The sequence below is a fragment of the Maylandia zebra genome, linkage group LG9 (assembly GCF_041146795.1).
Source record: "Maylandia zebra isolate NMK-2024a linkage group LG9, Mzebra_GT3a, whole genome shotgun sequence".
In the NCBI taxonomy this organism is placed as follows: domain Eukaryota; kingdom Metazoa; phylum Chordata; class Actinopteri; order Cichliformes; family Cichlidae; genus Maylandia; species Maylandia zebra.
Window position 1 is genome coordinate 8,057,890 of NC_135175.1, and position 19,745 is coordinate 8,077,634.

The following is a 19,745-nucleotide window of genomic DNA, read 5'->3' on the forward strand; positions in this document are numbered from 1 at the left end:
TTGACTGTACATGGATGTAGAAATTTCTGGTTAGAACAGTCAAAACCCAGCAACAACAGTCAAAACCCAGCAAACTCTAACACTACATGTGAAAATAAAAACAAATTTGTCTCAGATAATAAGTTTTTAAAGCTCTGTCACACTGGTGGGCTGCTCTGAATTTAGGATTACTGTAATTTTTAGCTGTATGAACTGACCTAAGGAGAAAGTTATGCTTTATCTGTAGATAGACATAATTATGTTCATATTCTTTTATCAAATGTTTTGTGAAATCTGTGAAGTAATTTTGTACCATGCGAGTGATTGATAAGGACACAATAGTTCTGAACCCAAGACGGGATTGTCTTTTTGAGATGTTGTAAAAGTCATGCACAGCAACTTACTTATGCTGTAAACACTGTAAAGGAGAGTGATTACACTCTCTTCCAGCTTTGCATTTACATTCTCTACTAGAGTAACTTTGCATGATTCATAATTAAAAATAATCCCAATGTTTGCTGGGCCTCAGTCCACATTATGTCTGAAACAAGCCATTTTAGCTCTCCTCTCTCTTAAAGTGAGAGGTCACCTTTACTTAAAGCTATATGTCCTTTAATTGGCTGCCCCACCCAAACAGAAGGTTGAACTGCAGCGCGATAGAGAGACTGCAGTAAATATTATATACTTCAGAAATTCTTCTTTGCATAGCTAGAAAGAATCCACAGGAGTCCACAAAACTTTTCCACGAGCTGCCACTCGAAGTCTGACACTTGTATTAGCAGCTTTTATTGGGCTTAAATCTTCCTGTGTGTCTCGTCCTATCTTTCCTCCAGCACTTAATCCCAAGACACTGAGTCAGAGACCTGTGCTAAGCAATAATATATTTACTATCTGGCTCCCACGGAGGGATAAATCCCAGCATTATTACATCTTCTGTGTCTGTATGAGACAGAGCGTGCACTGTACCGCAGCAGGAATCAATAGCGTAGCTGCGTCTGGGAAAAGTCAGCGAAAACTTGGAGAAAACAAGGCCCCGTTCAGACTTGTCTTTCTCTCTCTTTTTCTCTGTCTCCAGTTATCTAAACCGGCTCCTGTGAGAACCCGTGGGACAAATCTCTGCTCCCGCATTCTCGAAAAGGTCCAAATTGGAGCTCATGTAACAAATGCTGGCTGTGCGAATGCTCCTCGACTGTTTTATTTTTCTCCCACTTTCTTTCATCTTTGGCCAGAATCTGTTTGAGAGCGATCAGTGAGCTGGGCCCTGGCAGAGCAAAGGCATACTGAACCCCCTTTGAAGTGGGAGGATACAGAGAAAGGTACACATGTGTGATAGTGCGTGTGAGAGACACTGATCTGAGCTTAGACGCTCTGCCCGAGTGCCTGGGTCATCTGGAGCTGTTAATTGACTTCAGCTGCGATGCCATGCACGCAGCGGCACACCCAGGGGAGCAAGCACAAGGTGATATGCGGCTATGTGAGCCATGCACAGGGTTTGGGTGGAGCATCGGTGGTTTATCAGTGATATTTATACACCGCGGCATATTTACTAACAACAGGGTGGCGGATCTTGTTCATTAATGAGTAGCTGTTTAGATCGGCACGCGACCATGATGATTTAAGGGAGAACATCTTGCCGCATTCTGGGATTTTACTCCTCCTCTCCTGTGATGCCTAAGTTATGGCTTTAAAGAAAAACTGGAAGGGGAAAACTTGGAAAAAATGCAGATTTGAAAAGTCCTTTATTGGTGAGAAAAGCGGCGATGAACTTTAAGAGCACTTTAAAAGCACTAGTTACTCAAGATCTTGTATCAAGGATTTGTAACTAAGTGTAGAACGGAGTGAGTCACTGAGTTTATGCAGCCCTCAAGAGCCTCAGAGCTTCTCGTTCTCTGCTAGCATGCAGTGAAGCTGGCAGTGTCTTCAGAGCACCCAGGGGTGCTGACGTCATTCCCGAGGCCCTGTGGTGACTTCGATCCTGTGATGTGTTTATGCTCTGCGCAGCGGTCTGGTCGTGCGCCCCAAAACACACGCCCCATCTGTAACCCTGCTGTACCCACAGTGCTCTGCATATGTACCAGAGAGCTACAAAGCTCCATTAAAAGTTTTTTTTAAAAAACAACACTCGACCGGCTCACATTTAGCTGGCTGCAAATAATTCCACCCCTAATTTTAATCCTGGGCGCTCACAACATTGGAAAAAATACAAGAGGCTTACTTTCATATATTTTGTCCCTGTCCACTTCATTTGTAAGTGCAGGGGAACAAAACACACATCCAAGTGCTAATTAGAATTCAATACACATGTTCATAATCCCGCAGAGAGTCAGGCAGATGTGCTAAAAACCATACGAAAGGGAGCCGCACACACATGCACATACCACACATTAAAATAACATCAACAAAAAAAAAAAGGCAAAAATGAGACAAACAAAATCAAAGCTTTAAAAGCAAAGCCAGACTAAAGAGGAGGCTGAGGAAAGATCTGCAGGAGGGATGGGCCCAAACAGAGCCCACCCGGCTTCAGCTCACTCTGCCTGCAAGCTGTTGGCTTCATATATATTGGATGAGGTACATCTAAACATGGGGAGACATAAATAGGCAATCCTCCTTCATGCACCACTTCTCTATTATGCAACAGCTTGCTTTAGCCTTAAAGGAAGCAGCTAAGGAGGGAGGTGTTTGCACCAGTGAGGCCTGGATGGGAAATATCAACTAGGTTGCCGCAAGAGAGCAGAAATTCTGACTAGAGTCTGTGGTGTAAGCTGATTAGGCGTATGAAAATGGAATATGGAGTCACTGTATGAATGTGTATGTGATCTCAGCAGCAACCAACCTGATATCTTACAGCCGTACACCTCGAAGCGCAGTGCGATGCCTGTTTCCCAGGTAACGGGACGTATCCGAACGAAGCGCGTCAGCGTGGGCTTGGGAAGCTTCGTCTTGGCAACGTCAGTTGGGTTGGTGTTGCCTTGGAAAACCTGTGAAAGATGCAGGAGGGAAGTAAGTTATCAATAGAATATGCTGAGCTGCTGAGATGCAGAATTTCTACGAGACGGAGACGGAATTCACTGGAGCTCAGAGATCGGCCTTCATCTGCATTAAGTTTACACAAGATGTAGCATTGGAAGGCAAGCTTTATGGCCACTTTTTTAATGAGATGGTTTAAATGTTTCCTCTTTCTCCATATGTAGCAGCCCCCACAGGCTGGGTAATGTGACTATGAAACCTGAGACGAGATATACCAGATTGGCTCAAGATGCTCTTTCACTGTCCTCTGTTTCCTGATCAGTTGGAGGTTTTACTGCAGTGTCTTGTTGAAAGGTCACAGACGTCACTGTCCCCCCCTTAGGTCTGTTGACAGTTTACTAGCATCATATGAGTAGGCTGGCCACCCAGCCAAACAACTCCCCGCAGTCCGTCACAGTTCATTCCAGGTAATTGAATCACAGCAGTGACCACATGACCTCCTGACCTCCGTGACTTAGCGGCAATGAGGCAAAGAGGAACCCAGCTGAAGTAAGCAGGATGGAAAAGAGATAGAAAGGCAGTAAGTTTGGTAGTTTGGCTAATCAACTCTAAAGTAAAAAACTAAGAGTAGTTCATGCAGCTGTGTCCAACTGCTTGCCATGCACTCCTTGAGTACAGGGACATCACTAAGGGGAACCTGTAAGAAAACCTTCCACTCTCTCAAAAGTCATGCTGAGTCTCCACTCGCTAACTGTAAAGTGGCTTTTTCCGGAGCTGCGCTAAGATGCCAAACTGCAGTCTCAGCATGTACCAAATGGTGCCCCTCTGCACAAAAGCACTTTAGAGCCTGGAAAACGCAGGCTGAGTTTACCACGGTACCTTTAAGCTGCCACTTTATAGAAGTGACAGTGAACTTTGGAGAGGGCTTGGGGGACATGTACACAGCAGCACAAACAATCGTGCTTGGATGCTCTGTTGCCTTTGAAAACTTCTTGATATGAGTGGTAGCCTCACACTCTTGATTGGAAATTGTGGTATTTACATGGACACACACATTCTTCCCTTGCCCTCTGGACACCCACAGAGAGGCTTCCAGATGGACAAAAACCTGTTTGACAGGCTGATCTGCAATCAGTGGTCATCGCCTGTCTCACTCCGGTCAAGCATACTATCCCTCTCTTCCTTCCTTTTCTTGTCCCTCTCTGCCAGCTGCTCAAACACGACAACCATCGCTCCCGCTCCTCTTTATCTCTGGTCTGTCAAGTCTTTGTTTTTCCCTGCTTCTTAAATGAAAAATTGACAGGTCCCTGACATAAAACAGAGGCAACATTCCAGCACGGTCCTCCTTGCAGGGACTTTATTGCCGTCGTTTTTGCTGTAAATGTCATGCGCTTACACGGAGAGTGGGTATATTACCCTACTGATTTAAAGTGTATAATTACATGTTGGGAGAATGTGGTTTAAGTACATACAGCCCGGTATTTCCCCTTTAGTTGAGTTCGTAAGCAACTTTGAAAAGACCGCAATTTAAATCAGCTAGATGTGCTGTTTGGACGGGATATTCCAAGTGTAGCACATGTGCATGGGTGGTTTTTCATGACACAGTCACTGGTCAAGGAGGAGTGAACGTCAGCTATTTTGATGATTTAGTTTCTTCCAAAACAGTCTTATGAAGAGCTACAGCCAAAGCATCTAGAAACACTATCAGAAAGTGAGCACAACATTAGTTCAGACAGGTCATGGAGTTAAGCTTAGTTGTAATCCCAGCCTGTAGGACACGCTATTAAAGCTTCTTTAACGAGGGCATAGTTGCAGCAGTTGTGGAAGCTGACCATAAACCTCCTTCACCTCGGCTCCTTCTTTCATGCTGCATCTGAACTGATCAATCTCACATTGTGATCACTGGTGCCTGAACTGCTCTGGGTTCTGTTCATTTATCTGAATAAATAAAGCTTTTTCACTGCAAAAATAGTTCATAACACAGAGGTGGTGCCGGTACACCACTCGTGGCTCAAAATAAACTTTTAATTCTTGAGGAATATACCTTCTGTTTGGAGCCTTCTTTCAAAGTGATCCAGTCCTCTCCATTAGAGCTGACATCCACTTTGTAGGACTTGACAAAGTAAACCCTCTGGGTCTCCTGGGAAATGGCGCCCTGGGTGCCGATGGCCGAGACGAACCGCAGGAACCCAAGGTCCACCTGAAAAGGGTGAAGAGAGGAGAGACAAGTTTACAGTGAGTTTGCCCATCACTTTACTTTCTCCTTTAGTGTTTCGCTGATTAGCCTGGGCAAAAAGTGCTACAATGTAAAGCTCTTTGCCTGACAACTTTTGTAAAGACGGCTTTCAGCGCACAGCCTATATTAATAATACACAAGACAAGTTGGAGAGTTAAAAATGAGTCCCCGCTATCTGATTCACCTCCGGTCATAGCCTCATCAGCAGCTACCTGGAATTTAATAAACAGCAATAAAATGATATTTGCATTAATGAAGCAGAGACAGGACGACAACTTAATTTCCGGCGAAGGGACGCGAGAGCTCATTGGATAGAAGTGAATAAAACAGGGTCTGCAATCACATCATCAGAACCTGTGAGCGGGAAAGAAAGATACAGACTGAATATCAAATGATGTGTCTTTAAAATATGCAGGGCTTTATAAAGTAATCATGAACTGCAGTACATTACTGCAGGGCTATTATATTGTAAGGAGACAGCCAGAGGTAGCAGGGTCAGAGAGGTGGAGGAGTGAATGTCTGTGTGTACGTATATTTTGCTCAGTGCATGGGTGCTGCACTCAGAGATGATGCTGGACAGAAAGTGGGGCTGGTTTCCATCAGACCTGGAAAAGGGAGCGCAGTCTGTGTCTGCCAGCCATCATGCCTGTTTAAAACCATCACCATCACTGCCAGGAAAGACAGAATCCTCGTCCTTACATATATATATGTCCCCGCGGCTTCTGTGTCTGCGGCAGGAACGGCCTTCAAAACTTGCTTTGATCCCGTTGATTCGTTTACCAGCGGGATAAAGGTATAATTTTTCAGCCACCAGCAATAATAAATGAGCTCGCTCTGACCACTGCAGAGGCTCCTTGGACCTCACCTATCATCCCATCATCCACAGCAGAGGCAAAGAAAAAGAGTGGGTGTGGTGTCGACCTGCAAAACTTTCAAAGAATCCCAAGCCCTTGGTGTAAAAGTAGCGTGCTTAATTTTAACAAGCACTAACACCGTCTTTTGACAGGCTGAGCTGACGGTAATGAGGAGTAATGGTATTGCGTGCGGACACCGTTTAACCCCCCCCCCCCTGAAAAACAAGAAAAATGCAAGAAGCTTGGGCGTTGGTGGAACAGATTTCCAAGATCACGGGGAAAGACGAAGCCTTTGATGTTGACGTGAGATGGGCTCGAGCCCCGACGGATGGCGACCAGACTCTCGAGCAGATTACTGCATCGACTCAGAGGAGATAGTCGGCTTGAGCATGTGCGACAACAGTCAAATCCTTTATGGGAGTGTGAGCAGACTTTAGCGTGTGCATTTTTTAGGCAATCAGAGCCAGGGTTATCTTAGCAGGGCTCCAGCTCTGCTGAGACTAAAGCCACACAGAATCTACCTACTTTGCCTGCCAACATTATATACAGTAGTGTGCTTCCCTTAATGATTCAGAGCGAAGAGCAGGGAAGGAATATCTGCATGCCACAGAATGCCGGTCAATCCCGCTCCAGAAATATAAAGACATAAACAGATGGGAGCAATAAATGAGGTTCCACTCTGCTATTCTCTCACTCTGTCCTGGCCGCCCAAAGGATGTGGATGGATGAAGACTAACAAAAAAGACAGTCAAATACGGAGACAGAATACTTTTGTTCCTGTCTACAGGCTCAAGGGGCTTTTACAGTAAGTCCCCCTGATTTCTTTTGGTCTGCAAATAGAAACAAAATCAAATCCTGTCAGCTTCAGCCAGTTCCCATTTAATAACAAAGGAACTTACTTCCTCTCTGCTGGCTAAAACGGCTGCATGTGCCAGTAGTGGATGGAGGAAGCTGGGTCTGTGCTGGCGTTTAGTGCATTAGCCAAGGCAGGTCTTTAACATCTGCATTCAAATGGCCAGTCTGACATATTTTCAGCCTGGACCAATAGCAAAGCAGTTTACTGTAAAGGCTTCACTGAAAATGCTCTAATAGGAAGACTTGGCCTTGGGGTTGTTTTCTCTGAATGGATCTCATTAAGTTTAATGGAGGAGAAGAGCCTCTGGGAACGAAATGAGTGGCGGGGCTAATTGGGAACACTCGTGGGTGCTCAGACTCAGACAATCTCAAGACATGTGCGTGCCAAAATATTTCTGATTAGCAGAGACGTTTTGTCGGTGGGTAAAAATGAGCGTTCGTGATTGTGCAATCTCACTTCCCAGTTTTACATACTTTAATCACCTTACGCTCATTTGTTTTAAACTCCTACAAACTATCACGGTGGTGGGCATAACCAAATCGCTGTAATGCTGTAATGAAAGTAAGTCCAACAGTGGAATTGAGGTAAAAAAAAAAAAAAAAAAAGGAAAGAGGAGAGGTGAAGGGCGAGGAGAAGGTTAGGAGGGGAGGGACAAGTGGCTGACAGCGATGCCTCGCAAGATTTGAGGGACATGAGTGCAGAGTCTCCCGCGAAGAAGTGCACAGACTAGATCAATTTCACAGACACAGCCTGATAACAGGGCCTGGGTAATGAGCAAAGCATGATTTATTAATGGCTGCTTGTTAGAAGCAGAAGAACGGTGCTGAGGCTGCGCTAACAGACCGGGGTTGCACGGGTCATGGAGAGAAGGCGGGCTGCCAGGGCGCTTGGATGCAAAGCAGAGTCCATCCTACGCCGCAGAGACCGCAGTGAAAACAAACAGGCCCAGATAATGATTACTAGTGGGACTCCTTTTAGCCCAGAGCACAGGACAGAACTTGCTGACCTATATACATAAACCGATAGCCAACATTTAGAAACTGAGTGCACAGTGGAGCTTGGGTAAATAGATCACTCACAGATGATAAGCCGTTTGTCATCTGCAGATGAAAGACTGAGTCATGTCTAATGGGTGATGTAATGACTGCGAGGAAGGTGTGAATTATGACTCCTAATCGCAGGCCTAAAGGGAGGCTCTGCGTTTCCAGACTCTGCTGATCAAACAGAACGAAAGCTTGTATCTGCTGCGCATTTGCCATATTGTTATTCTTTCCCCTTGCATAAGTGTTTGGACTCGAGCCCACCTATAGATAAATGACAACACACATTCTGGGACATGCCGGTGCACGGTAACTCATATCTGGTGGGACACACAACCTGAGCCATAAACATGCCAGGCGGGGTAAGAAATCACCCACAATCTTTCCATAAAGCAGTGGCAGGCTGCTATGTGGGCAAGGCTTCAGTGTGTCCTTGTCTCCCACGAGTTTTTCCTGCTCCGGCACAGTCCAGAATATGTGTGACTTTCTCTCTGAGTGTGCGTGCGCCTGAGATGTTTTCTCCCTTCCTGTTATGAGGCAAACTGATGAGTCAAAAGCCCTATGCCCCACAAATGCCAGTGCGCGCAGCTCCGGTGGTTCCGCAATGTAATGGAAGCAGAAAGGCAGAAAGAGAATCAGTCGTGGGCTCGGGCTTGTAACATCAGCCAGTTAAAGCCTGGTGTGAATGCAATCAGGCCGACACACTGAAATCAACAGAAGGCGTCTGGATGGTCTGATTTGATTACATCTGATTTGGTGTGTAAGTTTGTGGGTGTGGAAAATATTCACTTGCTTCGCATTTTGTCATGTTACAGCCTTAAATTCAATTTCTCACCTCAAAATTCTACACACAATGCCTCATAATCACGAAGTGAAAAAAGTATTGGGAAATTCTTACAAAAAAGATGAATTTAATCCATGTGAAGAACAAGTGAAGCGCTGTGAAGACTTTTCGGATGCACTGCATGTGTTCAGATAGACGTTGTATTTCTGTATCTGTTTGCGCAAGTGTGGCTTACTTTGAAGTTTTCTAATTATACCTCATTGGCAGTAGGAGCTGTAGGCGTGATCATTAGGTGTATTGTCTCTGCATGACTCAGATGTGCAGCAAGGCCACATGATATGTATTTCGAGGCTAAAGCCTTGTCAGTTTTATGTAGGTGTAGAAAGAAGACGTGGTTTATAAGGCCTGGGAGGGAAGGAGGGGTGTGTGTGTGAGAGTTGGCGGGGAAGGGGGGGGGGGGGGGGGGGAGCTTTAAAGAAACGGCAAAGACTCAAAAGCTCTATCTCTCGCTGCTTGATTGGCTTATAATTGAGTTGCCAAGGAGTTGCATAGAGCAATCCGTACTCTGCGAGAAGAAGTACTTTTCTTTGAAATCCATTTCTCTGCTTGCCCAACAGGGGGGGGGGGGGGAATAGCTTCCTATCTGTGTGGGCTGCTGACTGAATAACCAAGGCCTCTAGGGAACAAGTTTATTCGTTTTCCCTCACCAAAAAACAACAACAAGAGAAATGCCCAGGGTGAGAGAGAAAGGAGAGCTCCTCTGAGTTCCAAAGTCAACGAGCAGCTGGTAGACACAGTTAGAAGCCCCGGTCAAGGAAACAACCCCTGGACATGCTTTATGGATCTCAAAGGGTAGTATAGTCAGAAGTGATGAAGCAGGCGGAGAGTCTCGAGTCACTTTCTTTTTTTTTTTTGCATACAAAATCTGATTACAATCTTCTTTGTATGGTAATGAGAGGAGGCTGACATTTCGGTGAAGCTGACATTCGCAAAGATACCTCGCCACGAAGCTAAAGAGACACGCTTCCATTCCCAGATGCAGTATTTCTAAACCAGCTTTTGGCAATCTCTTCACTAATTTCTTCCACAGTCACTTTTGGTGTAGCAGGAGCTTTGTAGGAATAGCTCAATTACCTGGAAACTGTAATTAATTTGTTCTTTCATTAAAATTGTATTACTCAAATGCTCCGGGACCTATGAGCTCCTCTCACGAACTTCCATTTATCACAGTGTTCACCTGACAGGATTACAGTTTATTTTTAGCACCACGGCACCTCTTTGGTGGCACTGAATTATGCAGGTCTTCCCATGCGCTGATCATCTGTTTTCTTGACAAAGAGGGATGTACAGGCTGGATGACAGCGATAGTTAAGTTAAAGGTTGCCTGGTTTGTCATGCGTGAGGTGGGGGTGAGCTTAAACATATGCACTGTTGCGTGATTGGAGAGGGAGGATAACAGTCTGGCTTCAAGTTTTTCCTTTGTGAATCATCATTATCACACTAACTCCAGGGTCATTCCCAGCCATGCCACACACATGACTAACGTGCTGAGTAATGATTATGAAACCCAGAAACAGTGATAGGGATGGGAAGCAGGGCAGACCTGAAGGTATGTCACGTCTGGAAGTGGCTGCATGATCTGATCTCAGGATATGCAGCTGCACGTGATCGCTTGGAGATGATGACCGGCTACGGGACTTTCAGGCACTGAAAATGAAGCTGATTATGGTTGAGCTGAGGTTTTGTCTCAGAGTACTTATGCAGCACTGTTTCATTTAATTACATCATGCTATCCCTCATGTTTCGATTTCTAGTCTGACTTTTGGGCCGCTCCAGTCGAGTGTGGGTCTCTATTCTCTCATTGATTTTCCAATTGAGCGCAAGGCCTAGAAGGAGCGAGGCACAGACAGCATCCATTGTTTCCATTTGTAAGGCACGATGATGATCTCACCAGCAGCTGCATGCCAGCCTCCGCTCCTCGGCTCTCACTAGACTTCATCAACTGAGAATCTGCTGTTAATTACTAGTCCATATTCTAATTAATTATCACTTGGTATGGGAAGTAAGCCCAAACAGAGGCTGAGGTAAAGAAGCAGACAATAGCAATGAAGGAGACATTTTCAGAAATCATTGATCTAGGGTTTAGAGAACATTTTTAGATGATGGAAAATAGGGTGTGTCAGATCCAAGCTGCAAGAGAGCTAAAAAAAAAAAAGCCAACGCCACAGTATTTAGCTAAAACTAAGATATAGACATTATGACATCATGCAGTGGTTTCTGGACTCCTCATTTTCAAGTGTTAGCTTTTCTGCAGATGACATATTGGCCTTTCCAAACCAGAAATAGCAACATTTGGATAAGCGAGTAGATTAATAAATTATCGGCTAAAGCTAGCATCCACAGTTTGCACATCTGCCCATCAGCGCAAATTAACAAATGAGTAAGACACAAGAATTTGACTCACTAAAACTGATGCACGAACCTCTTGGATGGTCTGCACCACATAGTTGACCAGCTGTTGGTTATGGCTCCCCGTGTTAGCATAGCCGTCAGGTAAAGATAAGCCTGAATGCTTTTTGGGGTATTGGTGATTTTTGGAGCATTTTCTATAAAATTAGCAAGCTCAACTCTTAGGAACGGAAAGTATAGTATTGTAATTTAGCACTTATTAGTGGGAAATTATGTCTGTGTCATACACATATGATGTCTATGAAATCTTTTTCTTACTAGCATTAGCATATATGGTTAGTTCTGGCTGTAAAAGAAAATAAACAAACGAACTAGAAGCAGTTGCCCATAATGTTAACTTGAGGCTTCAAAGTGAGACTTTACAATCTAATCTGACATAACCATGCTTTTGTCCATTTATTATATACAGCCTGTGGGCAGACCACATGGATTTAGCGTTCATTCTTATCTGATTGGTGGAAGGAATTGCACCATTATCAAGGCTCTCTGCAAGTGTTTGATTGGTGAAGGTTTATCTGGCCTCAGATTCAAAGCACAGTTTGCTGTATGGCTTTGCCTGGGCAAATACACCCAGGAAGGGCTGTGCCCCCCCGTGTTTCAAATTGCAACTTAAACCTGTGACAATATCCCCCGCAAACGGTTGACTTTACCATGAGATTAATATTGCATGTGGGAGATAAAGAGGCATATTGTGTCAACAAAACACCGATATGCTTCTGAACCTTTGATGTCTGCAACAAAGGTGAGATTAAAGCACGCATGACAAGAGTAAAGGGACTCATTATCTCCATTTATGATTAAACAATTTAGCTTATCAGAGACACATAAAAAATACATAAATACTGACAAAGTAGTCAGGGATAATGCATCCTGACAAGAAGATTGAAGATAATGGCAGGATCCGTTCCAGCTAAATTATAGATATGGAGACAAGCTCAAGCTCATGAGCATAAAAAAATAAAAAATAAAAGCCCCAGCTGTATGGGATAGTGTGTACTGTATATTGCCATTATGAGATGCTCAATAAAGAGGCTTTCAGGTATTGACAGTTGGGTTCTCTCCAAGACAGTCTAAATTATTCATGTTGTGTGTATGTGCAATCAATGGCAGCCGTCTCACAGAGATTCAGTCTTGGAGTGTCTTTTATTGAGTCCTTCAGATGCTTTACTGACTCTTGGTGGCCATCAGATCCTTCCTCTGACATCCTTGACAAAGCCATTGTACACTATGTGAGCTTCTCAGCAATTTCCCTAATCACGCTCCCCGAGGAACCATTACACCAATCCATAGACTATACCTCCCCTTCAGAGTTAAATGTGTTGTACAGATGCGGACATTTCCTCACTGGTGCTGTGTGAAAACTTGTGGTGTATCCTCATTTATTATTTTTTTAATACCTCAACCTGCTCCAGGGAACCCCACTGCTAAGCATCTGAAAAAGACACACGTCGCGCAGCAGGGTAATTCGTACAAATCTCTTTCTACCTTGATGTAGATTTGTAAGCCTAAAATTTTCAAGCATGAAAAAAGAAAGACCTGTTTTGAGGGATTATTGTTCCTTCCTTTCCTCCCTCTTCCCTCCCCTGTAAACCTCCTCAAAGGACATCTGTCCATCTCCGTGTAGACCAAAGGGGCTGATTAATGACCTGGCTAACCCAGCACTCAATGCTGTACCCACCACACCAATCTAATTACCCAGCGGAGAGCGCACAGACTCCAGCATCTCGCCCTCCTCCTTTCCATGCATCAGAATGAGGCAGTATTAAAATGGATGACAAATCTGGATTATGTTCGGCAAAGAAGAGGCAAAGCAGAGCAAAAGAAAATGCCCAGGAATCAAAGGCCGGGCTGTCATGAATAATAAAACTGTCTGCCTCAAACTGCAGTCAGGGGATGATAATGAAATAAATAATGAATTGATTACTATGCATCTGACTGCGCACTGAGATGATTTGTACGTGCCGCGAGGGGGGACTGAGCTTGTTGCAACACCACGGACAGGCTTAATGAAAGAGGAATGAAGAATTCTAGTCTTTTAATACCACTTGTGATAATTGGACTTCTGCTCGGAGCGCTCGGCACAAGTACATCCTCGGAAAAAAAACCAAAACATAAATTACGTGGCAAGCGCAGACTTGGCTCTTTCACAGAGTCTGAAATTAGACAAGTCTCATTCTGTGTTTTCATCTGATTAGTATTGGGAAATCAGCATGCTCATTAGACCACATCCCTCCTTTTAAAAATGCAGATTTTACTGCCAAATCAAATCCTCAATATGATCAATACTAAAACAGGGGGAGGCTGGAGTGGCAAGAAATCATTGTGATAACTCACAACATGACATGGAAGAGAACCAGAGCGGCGCAGCCTTCAAGTCTAAGCTGTTACACTTATCGGGCTGTGAACAATGGACTTTCCTTTTAGAAAGACAAATGCTGTAATGCAACAGACCATCCAACCGCTGGAGGAAGTGGTAAAGGAGCCCGTGCCTTGTTCCACTCTGACACATGCTGAGTTCCTCTGCAGGACAATATGGACCCTGCCAGACAGTCCCACTCATCCACAAACTCAAGTATGAACACACGGACACACACAAGCATGGGAGAGTGCGCGTAAACCGGCGCACGTACACACACTGATTAAATTAGTCTGAAGGAGCAACAGGGGCCCCCAGGACAATATTTTCATTGCAATAATAAAGGAAAAGCTTGCTTATGGCCCTCCCCAAGCAAATATTTGGCTTTGGGTCAGCTCTATTATTCATCCCCCGAGGAATATGCCGGAGCCAAAGTTTTCAGCAGTGAAGCAAAGACTGTAGAAAAGAGTCGAAAAAGACAAACAGTCTGGGCATTTACGAGGCCTGGAGGCTTTCGGTTAATAAATCAAACAAGCTCCGAATGCATCTAGGTAGTGCCTCAGTGGGTATGTCACTGGAGGGGGGGGTTGTGCTGTGAGTGGACTTGGAATATGTGACTTATCCCAGTCTAGGGATGGAAGAACTAAATCCTTAATCTTCCCACATAAAGTTCCCTTGGTGGGTGATGATCGTTTTGTGCAGATAAGCTGACAGTCAGAAAAAAATATGACGGAGCCTGTTTGTGTGTTTGAGAGTGTCTGTGTGTGTGTGAAGCCAGGCAGGACGCCTGGAATAAATCCCAGCATCCCCCAGAGGCGGTCTCTGTTATCACGGAGAAGGAAAAGTTATCAGATAGGACAAGAAGACAGAGAGAGGGAGAGAAAGATAGGCAGGTAGGTAGACAGTGATAGAGAGAGTGGACTCGCAATTTTTGTAAGGCGTGAACTTAACCACCCCAGAGGTCCATCAGGACAGCTGACATTCATCATCGGAACTGTTGGGTGTTATGGAGAAGCTGCACCTCCAGAGGCCGAAGAACAAACACGGAGCACACCGACTGTGCTCGAGCAGGCAGCGGTCACGTCAAATACACAACACACCCTCAGACTGTGACGCACTTCCAGAAAGACAGACCACAGACAGCTGGAGAATTGTTCCACGCTGCCTTTTGATTGAACTTCCTGTTAAAAATTTAAATGTTATCAGTGATGTGCTGTTATCTTCCTGTTAGTAGGTTACCTGTATCCACTCTTTGTTGGAATCCTCTGCTGGTGTCCATGCATTTTCATAGTAGTTGAGTCTGGAGCGCTCTGGGGACCAGCTAGGATTGTACTGGGATGAAACCATGATCTGATCTGATGTTATCTCTCCCGATTCCATGCCTAAAGGGTCGCTACAGTCAAAGTCTGCAAAGGGAAAATGTAAACAATGTTTATTTCTGAGTCAAAATGCGACACAGCAATGTCTTTTCAGTGCCCCCCACCCCCGCTACAGAATCAGAGCTTATCTCAAGGGAGGAGGCCACCGCACGACAGCCACTCAGCACTGCCGGCCGGGAAAGAGGAGCACATCAGCAGTGCCTCGGTAAATCCTTCCCGCGTCTCTCCCTCTACTTTTTAATGGAAGAAGGATGGAAGCGTTCCGCATTAAGACGTAAAAATGTCCTCATAAAACATTCAGTGTAGGCTGGTATTACGCGTTAGAGTGACTTTCCCTCCAGTAATTTTTTTTTTCCACTGACTGGATCAGTTTCCCTTCACTTCCCTGTGGGCAGTTTATCTTTTTTTTTTTAACCTTTCTCCCCATTTTCTCCCTTATTTGGTCTCTTGTGGGAGTTTAGGTGTGTTTAGTGTCTATATTTGGGGACCATACATCACACTCAGTGGTCAGCCCCATGGGAGGAGGTGCTTCACTTGTTAGTGTTAACTCTGGGCAGCTGATTTGTGGTATCCGGGGCTCCGTAAACGAAAAGACTCCGCTGGGTCAGATTGGGGTCAGCCCCTCTAACCTCAGTTGGCTGGACATACTGACCCTGCTGTAGAGTGATGAAGAAAATGACCTTTTGATCCGGGCAGTTTTTCATTAAGTTCACCACAACAACACAGAGGTATGCGAAGGCACACTTACAGCCACTCATGTAAGCAGCTCTTGTTTATTTACTTCCTTTTTTTTCCCCCAATGGGGAAATTGGTCATAAAGCAAACTGGCAATCCTTCAAGCAGCATGTTAGCATAAATGTAAAAGCTTATGACCAAAAAAATACAGTCATTTGCTTATATGCAGACACACATGCACAGATTCAGAGGGCTCAGGATGGAGAGTAGTGTGGAACTGCTGTGTGGCTGCTGCCTAAAAGCTAACACAGATGGTCTCCCCATCTGCTGGCCTGCTCACATGCCTCAGTCAGTGGGTCAGCGTGCATCCTTGTGCTTTACAGTGTCGACGTGTGGCTGTATACGCATGTGTTCGTGCACAAAGGTATGCCGGAGTCTCCGTGTGAGGCCGAGAAAACTGTCTCGCACCTCCCGCATTCATTGTCGCCTTTCTTTGAAGGCCGTTCTTGCCAGACTTTTGTACTGGGACCTACGTCACCTAGAATACAGACCACGATCAACGAAAAAACACAAGGAGGTTGTCTGTTCGCTTTCAAAGGTGGTATCTGATCACGTGGATTAGCGACCAAAGCGGGGTTTGATAGCTGAGGAAAATGGCGACAGTTGATAGAGGGGATGAGTGTATGAGAAAGAACAAAAGACAAGGCCTCTTTTCAGCGCCTTATCGCCTTTCATCAGTAGCTTTCAGCTGGAGCGTACCCATCCCCTCGCCACGGAGAAGCGAGAAAATCCACCGTGTATTATGCATAAGGGGATTATGAATGATTCAAGCAGTACAAGCCTGGAAAAGCAAAGACAGGGTCTGGAGATTTTTATTTTCATCTCGGATTTGTTTGAGTTGGTGACGTATCCCAAGCAACTGACTTCTAAATGAAGGTGTGCGCTGATCACAGGTCAGATATTTCACTGGGCCTCTTAAGGGCGAATGTGAAAAGCTGCTCCGCGTAATCTGATCTTAGACGCGTGATTAAAATAGCCCGAGTGACTCGGAGTAAACTAAAGAGAAGTGACATAAACAGTCACAGCTCTTCTCGTTGCTGCGAGGTGGCCTTGTTTTCATTTGCAGCATGTGTACAACAGCAAAGTGTGCCTTCCCCTTTGGGTGAGATAAAACGCTCTTTGGAGATGATTAGTAGATTGGCTGGATTTCATCCATCTCTGCTGCTATTCAAAGACCAAATGTGTGGGTGTGGGTATGTGTGTAGGGGGTGGTCTTGCCTCTGGACAGATTTATGACTCCTACCAGGACTTTTCCTCCTTGATGAAATGTTTAGATGGAAAGTTTTGCAAAACGGGGTCAGGGGGTCAGGCGCCGTGACAGGGACACTGAATGTGAAAGCCCCAGGGATGTGTGTAAGTGTGCGTCCAGGGTTGTTACTGGTGAGGAAGCCGTCTTTTGGAGCCCGTCTGGGCTCATGGTGTATAAATGTAAGCCTTGTAAACCACAGGAGGCAGACTTGTAACCAGTAACACATTCCCCAAATGAAGAGGCAGGAGGTGTTTATTTAATAACTCTTATGAGTTCTGCTTAACAAGTGGGAACTTGTCACAACAGGACCCACTGAAAGTAGCAGACAACATCTGCTTCTTTGTGTAATATTCTCCGGCTGGTTACATTCTTGCCCTCTAATTCTTTTACAGCTAGTAACTTTTAAAGTTTTCTTTCACTAAACAAATTTACATTTCTGCCTCAGTCATCCCACTTGTGTACCAATGTTCTTTGTCTACCTGTGACTCAGCCTCCCTGACATCCCCATCTGTCTGATTTTAAGTGCTTTTTTCTGGGGGGGGGTTTGGAGTGTATGCCAGCTCACCCTCTGGAACAGTTCTTTCGATGACGGTGAAGTTGGCAGAGAAGCCTTCCTTTGCAATGGCGCTGTCGGTGTTGATTGTCAGGGCCAGGATGCCTGTGTAAGAGATGATCCTGCCCGGGGTGTTCTGCCCGCAGTACCTTCCGACATGTGGGCCAACTGGAGAGAGAAAAAGAGGGAATAAGTGCAAATATATAATATGTTCCTTGAGTTAGACTTGATCACACATAGCTTTTAACTAGCCCCTCACCCCCACCGTGGAGGTGTGAAACCTGGTGTGTCAATCGACCCAATAAAGAAGAGCGAGAAAAGACTGTTCGTTTGCCTGCCACAGGGGCAAAAAAAAAAGCAAGCGCAACCTGTGGCGTGCGGGGGGGGGGTCATGGTCTCTATTTGCTGGCTGTAAATACCACAAACCTCCTGTACCCACGATTGTTTTCTTAGACCTGAGGCAGACACAGCCGTGGCCCAGCGAGGCCAAACAAGTAAAGACTGGAGCGAGACAATGGGGAAGCATTAAAAGTCGGAAAGCAATAAAAGTGGGAGAGCGATGTGTTCGGCCGGGCAGACTGAGCAGAATGGGAAAACAGGATGGATGAAAGGTTGGAGGTGGAGAAATGCAGGGAGAGTGCGAACGATGGGGGTGATGAGGGAGGGAGAGAGAGAGGGTGAGCGCGGGAGCACAATGACCTTGCCCTGCGTCTCTGATGTGTGCTGTGATCCGTGCGCACTGGTGAGTGTGCGTTCCTGTTGGGGGAGCTGGAGCTTATCTGTGATTAGTAATGCTGTGATCAGCAGCGAGTGACAGTCCTGCCTCCCCGTGGCCTCCTGTCATCCAAAACATGCCACTTCCAGCCCGGCTCCTACATGAAAGGCAAAGGCCAGACTGCTGGGGCTCGGGGGCGGGGGGGGGGGGAGCAATGTGACGGCTCAAATTAATCTTCACAGACCAGGTGCCTGGTGAACAAATGTGCAACTCTACTGTATGTTTGCTTTTGAACCTGAGCTGAAAAAACATCTCCTGGATTATCTGCATGAGTCCCCAGCACTATGATATTTTCAAGAACCTTGCTGCCTTTTGTCCAGCCTTTCCCAGGGAAATGGCTCGCTGAGGTTCCACGACACACCTGTTGAGCGAGGTGCACTTTAAGAATAGGGGTAAGGAGTAGCACAGATCCTCCTCCCCCTGCTGCTTCACAAAGACCTGCGCCTGCCCAAACGTCTCCCACCTCTGCCTCCAGTCTTCCGTGCTAATGCATAATTATCGATCCTGCACGCACCACAGGAACCACCTGGCAGAAGCCGACATGCTGCTTTCCTCCCCTGGCTTATTTTTATACAGGACTGTGGATCACACGTGGCAACACTTGAGTGACGTGACGCTACATCAGTTCAAAATGGCATTTTCCAGTTCCTGCTCTCATCAAAGCTTCCTGTATGCAATGATGAACTGAGACAGATCTGAATCTTAATCATCAAGCAGTGCCGGAAACGTTACTTTTTCTAGACCCCCAGTGTCTTCTGTAAAAATATGTACTAAAAGGTGCTAATAATGTGACATATTCTCAGCTCCCAGAGTCTTTGAGAATCGACTTAATCAACACCAGTCTTGAAAATTAGACATGCGTCACCTCTGGCAGGGAGGAGGGGTTGCACAAATGAGTTGTGGAAATATTTTGTGGAATCAAAGGTCAGCTTGGCAAAAGTTAACATCTACAGACACAGGGGCTCAAAGAAAACTGAGCTTTAAGTAAACTTACTTGAAAAGGCGCCGCGATTTGCGCTTCAACCTTATCACCTCCGACGTGAAAGCAGAGAATACTGATGTGCACTGTGCTGAACGCAACAAGATAAAATTCTTTCAATTTTCTGCCACTGATGGCTAAGAGAAGCTTTCATCTTGTCTGCACCCTGTGTTGGAATAGCCAGGAGAAAAACTGAAAACTTCAAGAGGTGATTTCACTTGCCGAGTTCAAAGCATCATCCCAGAGCAATGGAAGCCTTGCTTTGAACGTTGCTTGCTTGCTCTCGCTCCGTCACTCACCTGCTGATTTATTTATTTATTTATTTTTAGATAGATGGATTTTAGAACGCCATTTTATGGGGGAATATTTTGATTGTGTGCCTGGATCCACGTGAACGTTGTGGCCTGTGGTAAACCAAGAGCAGCAGACGTCCCACGGAGTGCTGTTTCACTCTAATAAGCACTTCTGGTGAGAAACACAAAGAATCCTGCAAAGGAAATTCTTTTTGGAGCAATTTCCTGCAAGATCAGACTG

General features: G+C 45.4%; 1 protein-coding gene across 3 annotated transcripts in view; it reads right to left on the reverse strand.

Moving 5' to 3' along the window:
* The window catches only part of nrp1a (neuropilin 1a), a 63,231-nt gene that overhangs the window by 12,118 nt on the left and 31,368 nt on the right, over nt 1–19,745 (reverse strand). For all 3 annotated transcript variants that reach the window (XM_024803694.2, XM_014410779.3, XM_076887952.1), the window contains 4 exons: nt 17,470–17,625; nt 14,781–14,947; nt 4,991–5,146; nt 2,813–2,957 (listed from right to left, as the gene is read on the reverse strand). In XM_024803694.2, coding sequence (XP_024659462.1) covers nt 2,813–2,957; nt 4,991–5,146; nt 14,781–14,947; nt 17,470–17,625 — 624 coding nt within the window. The remainder of the gene's footprint in view (nt 1–2,812; nt 2,958–4,990; nt 5,147–14,780; nt 14,948–17,469; nt 17,626–19,745) is intronic.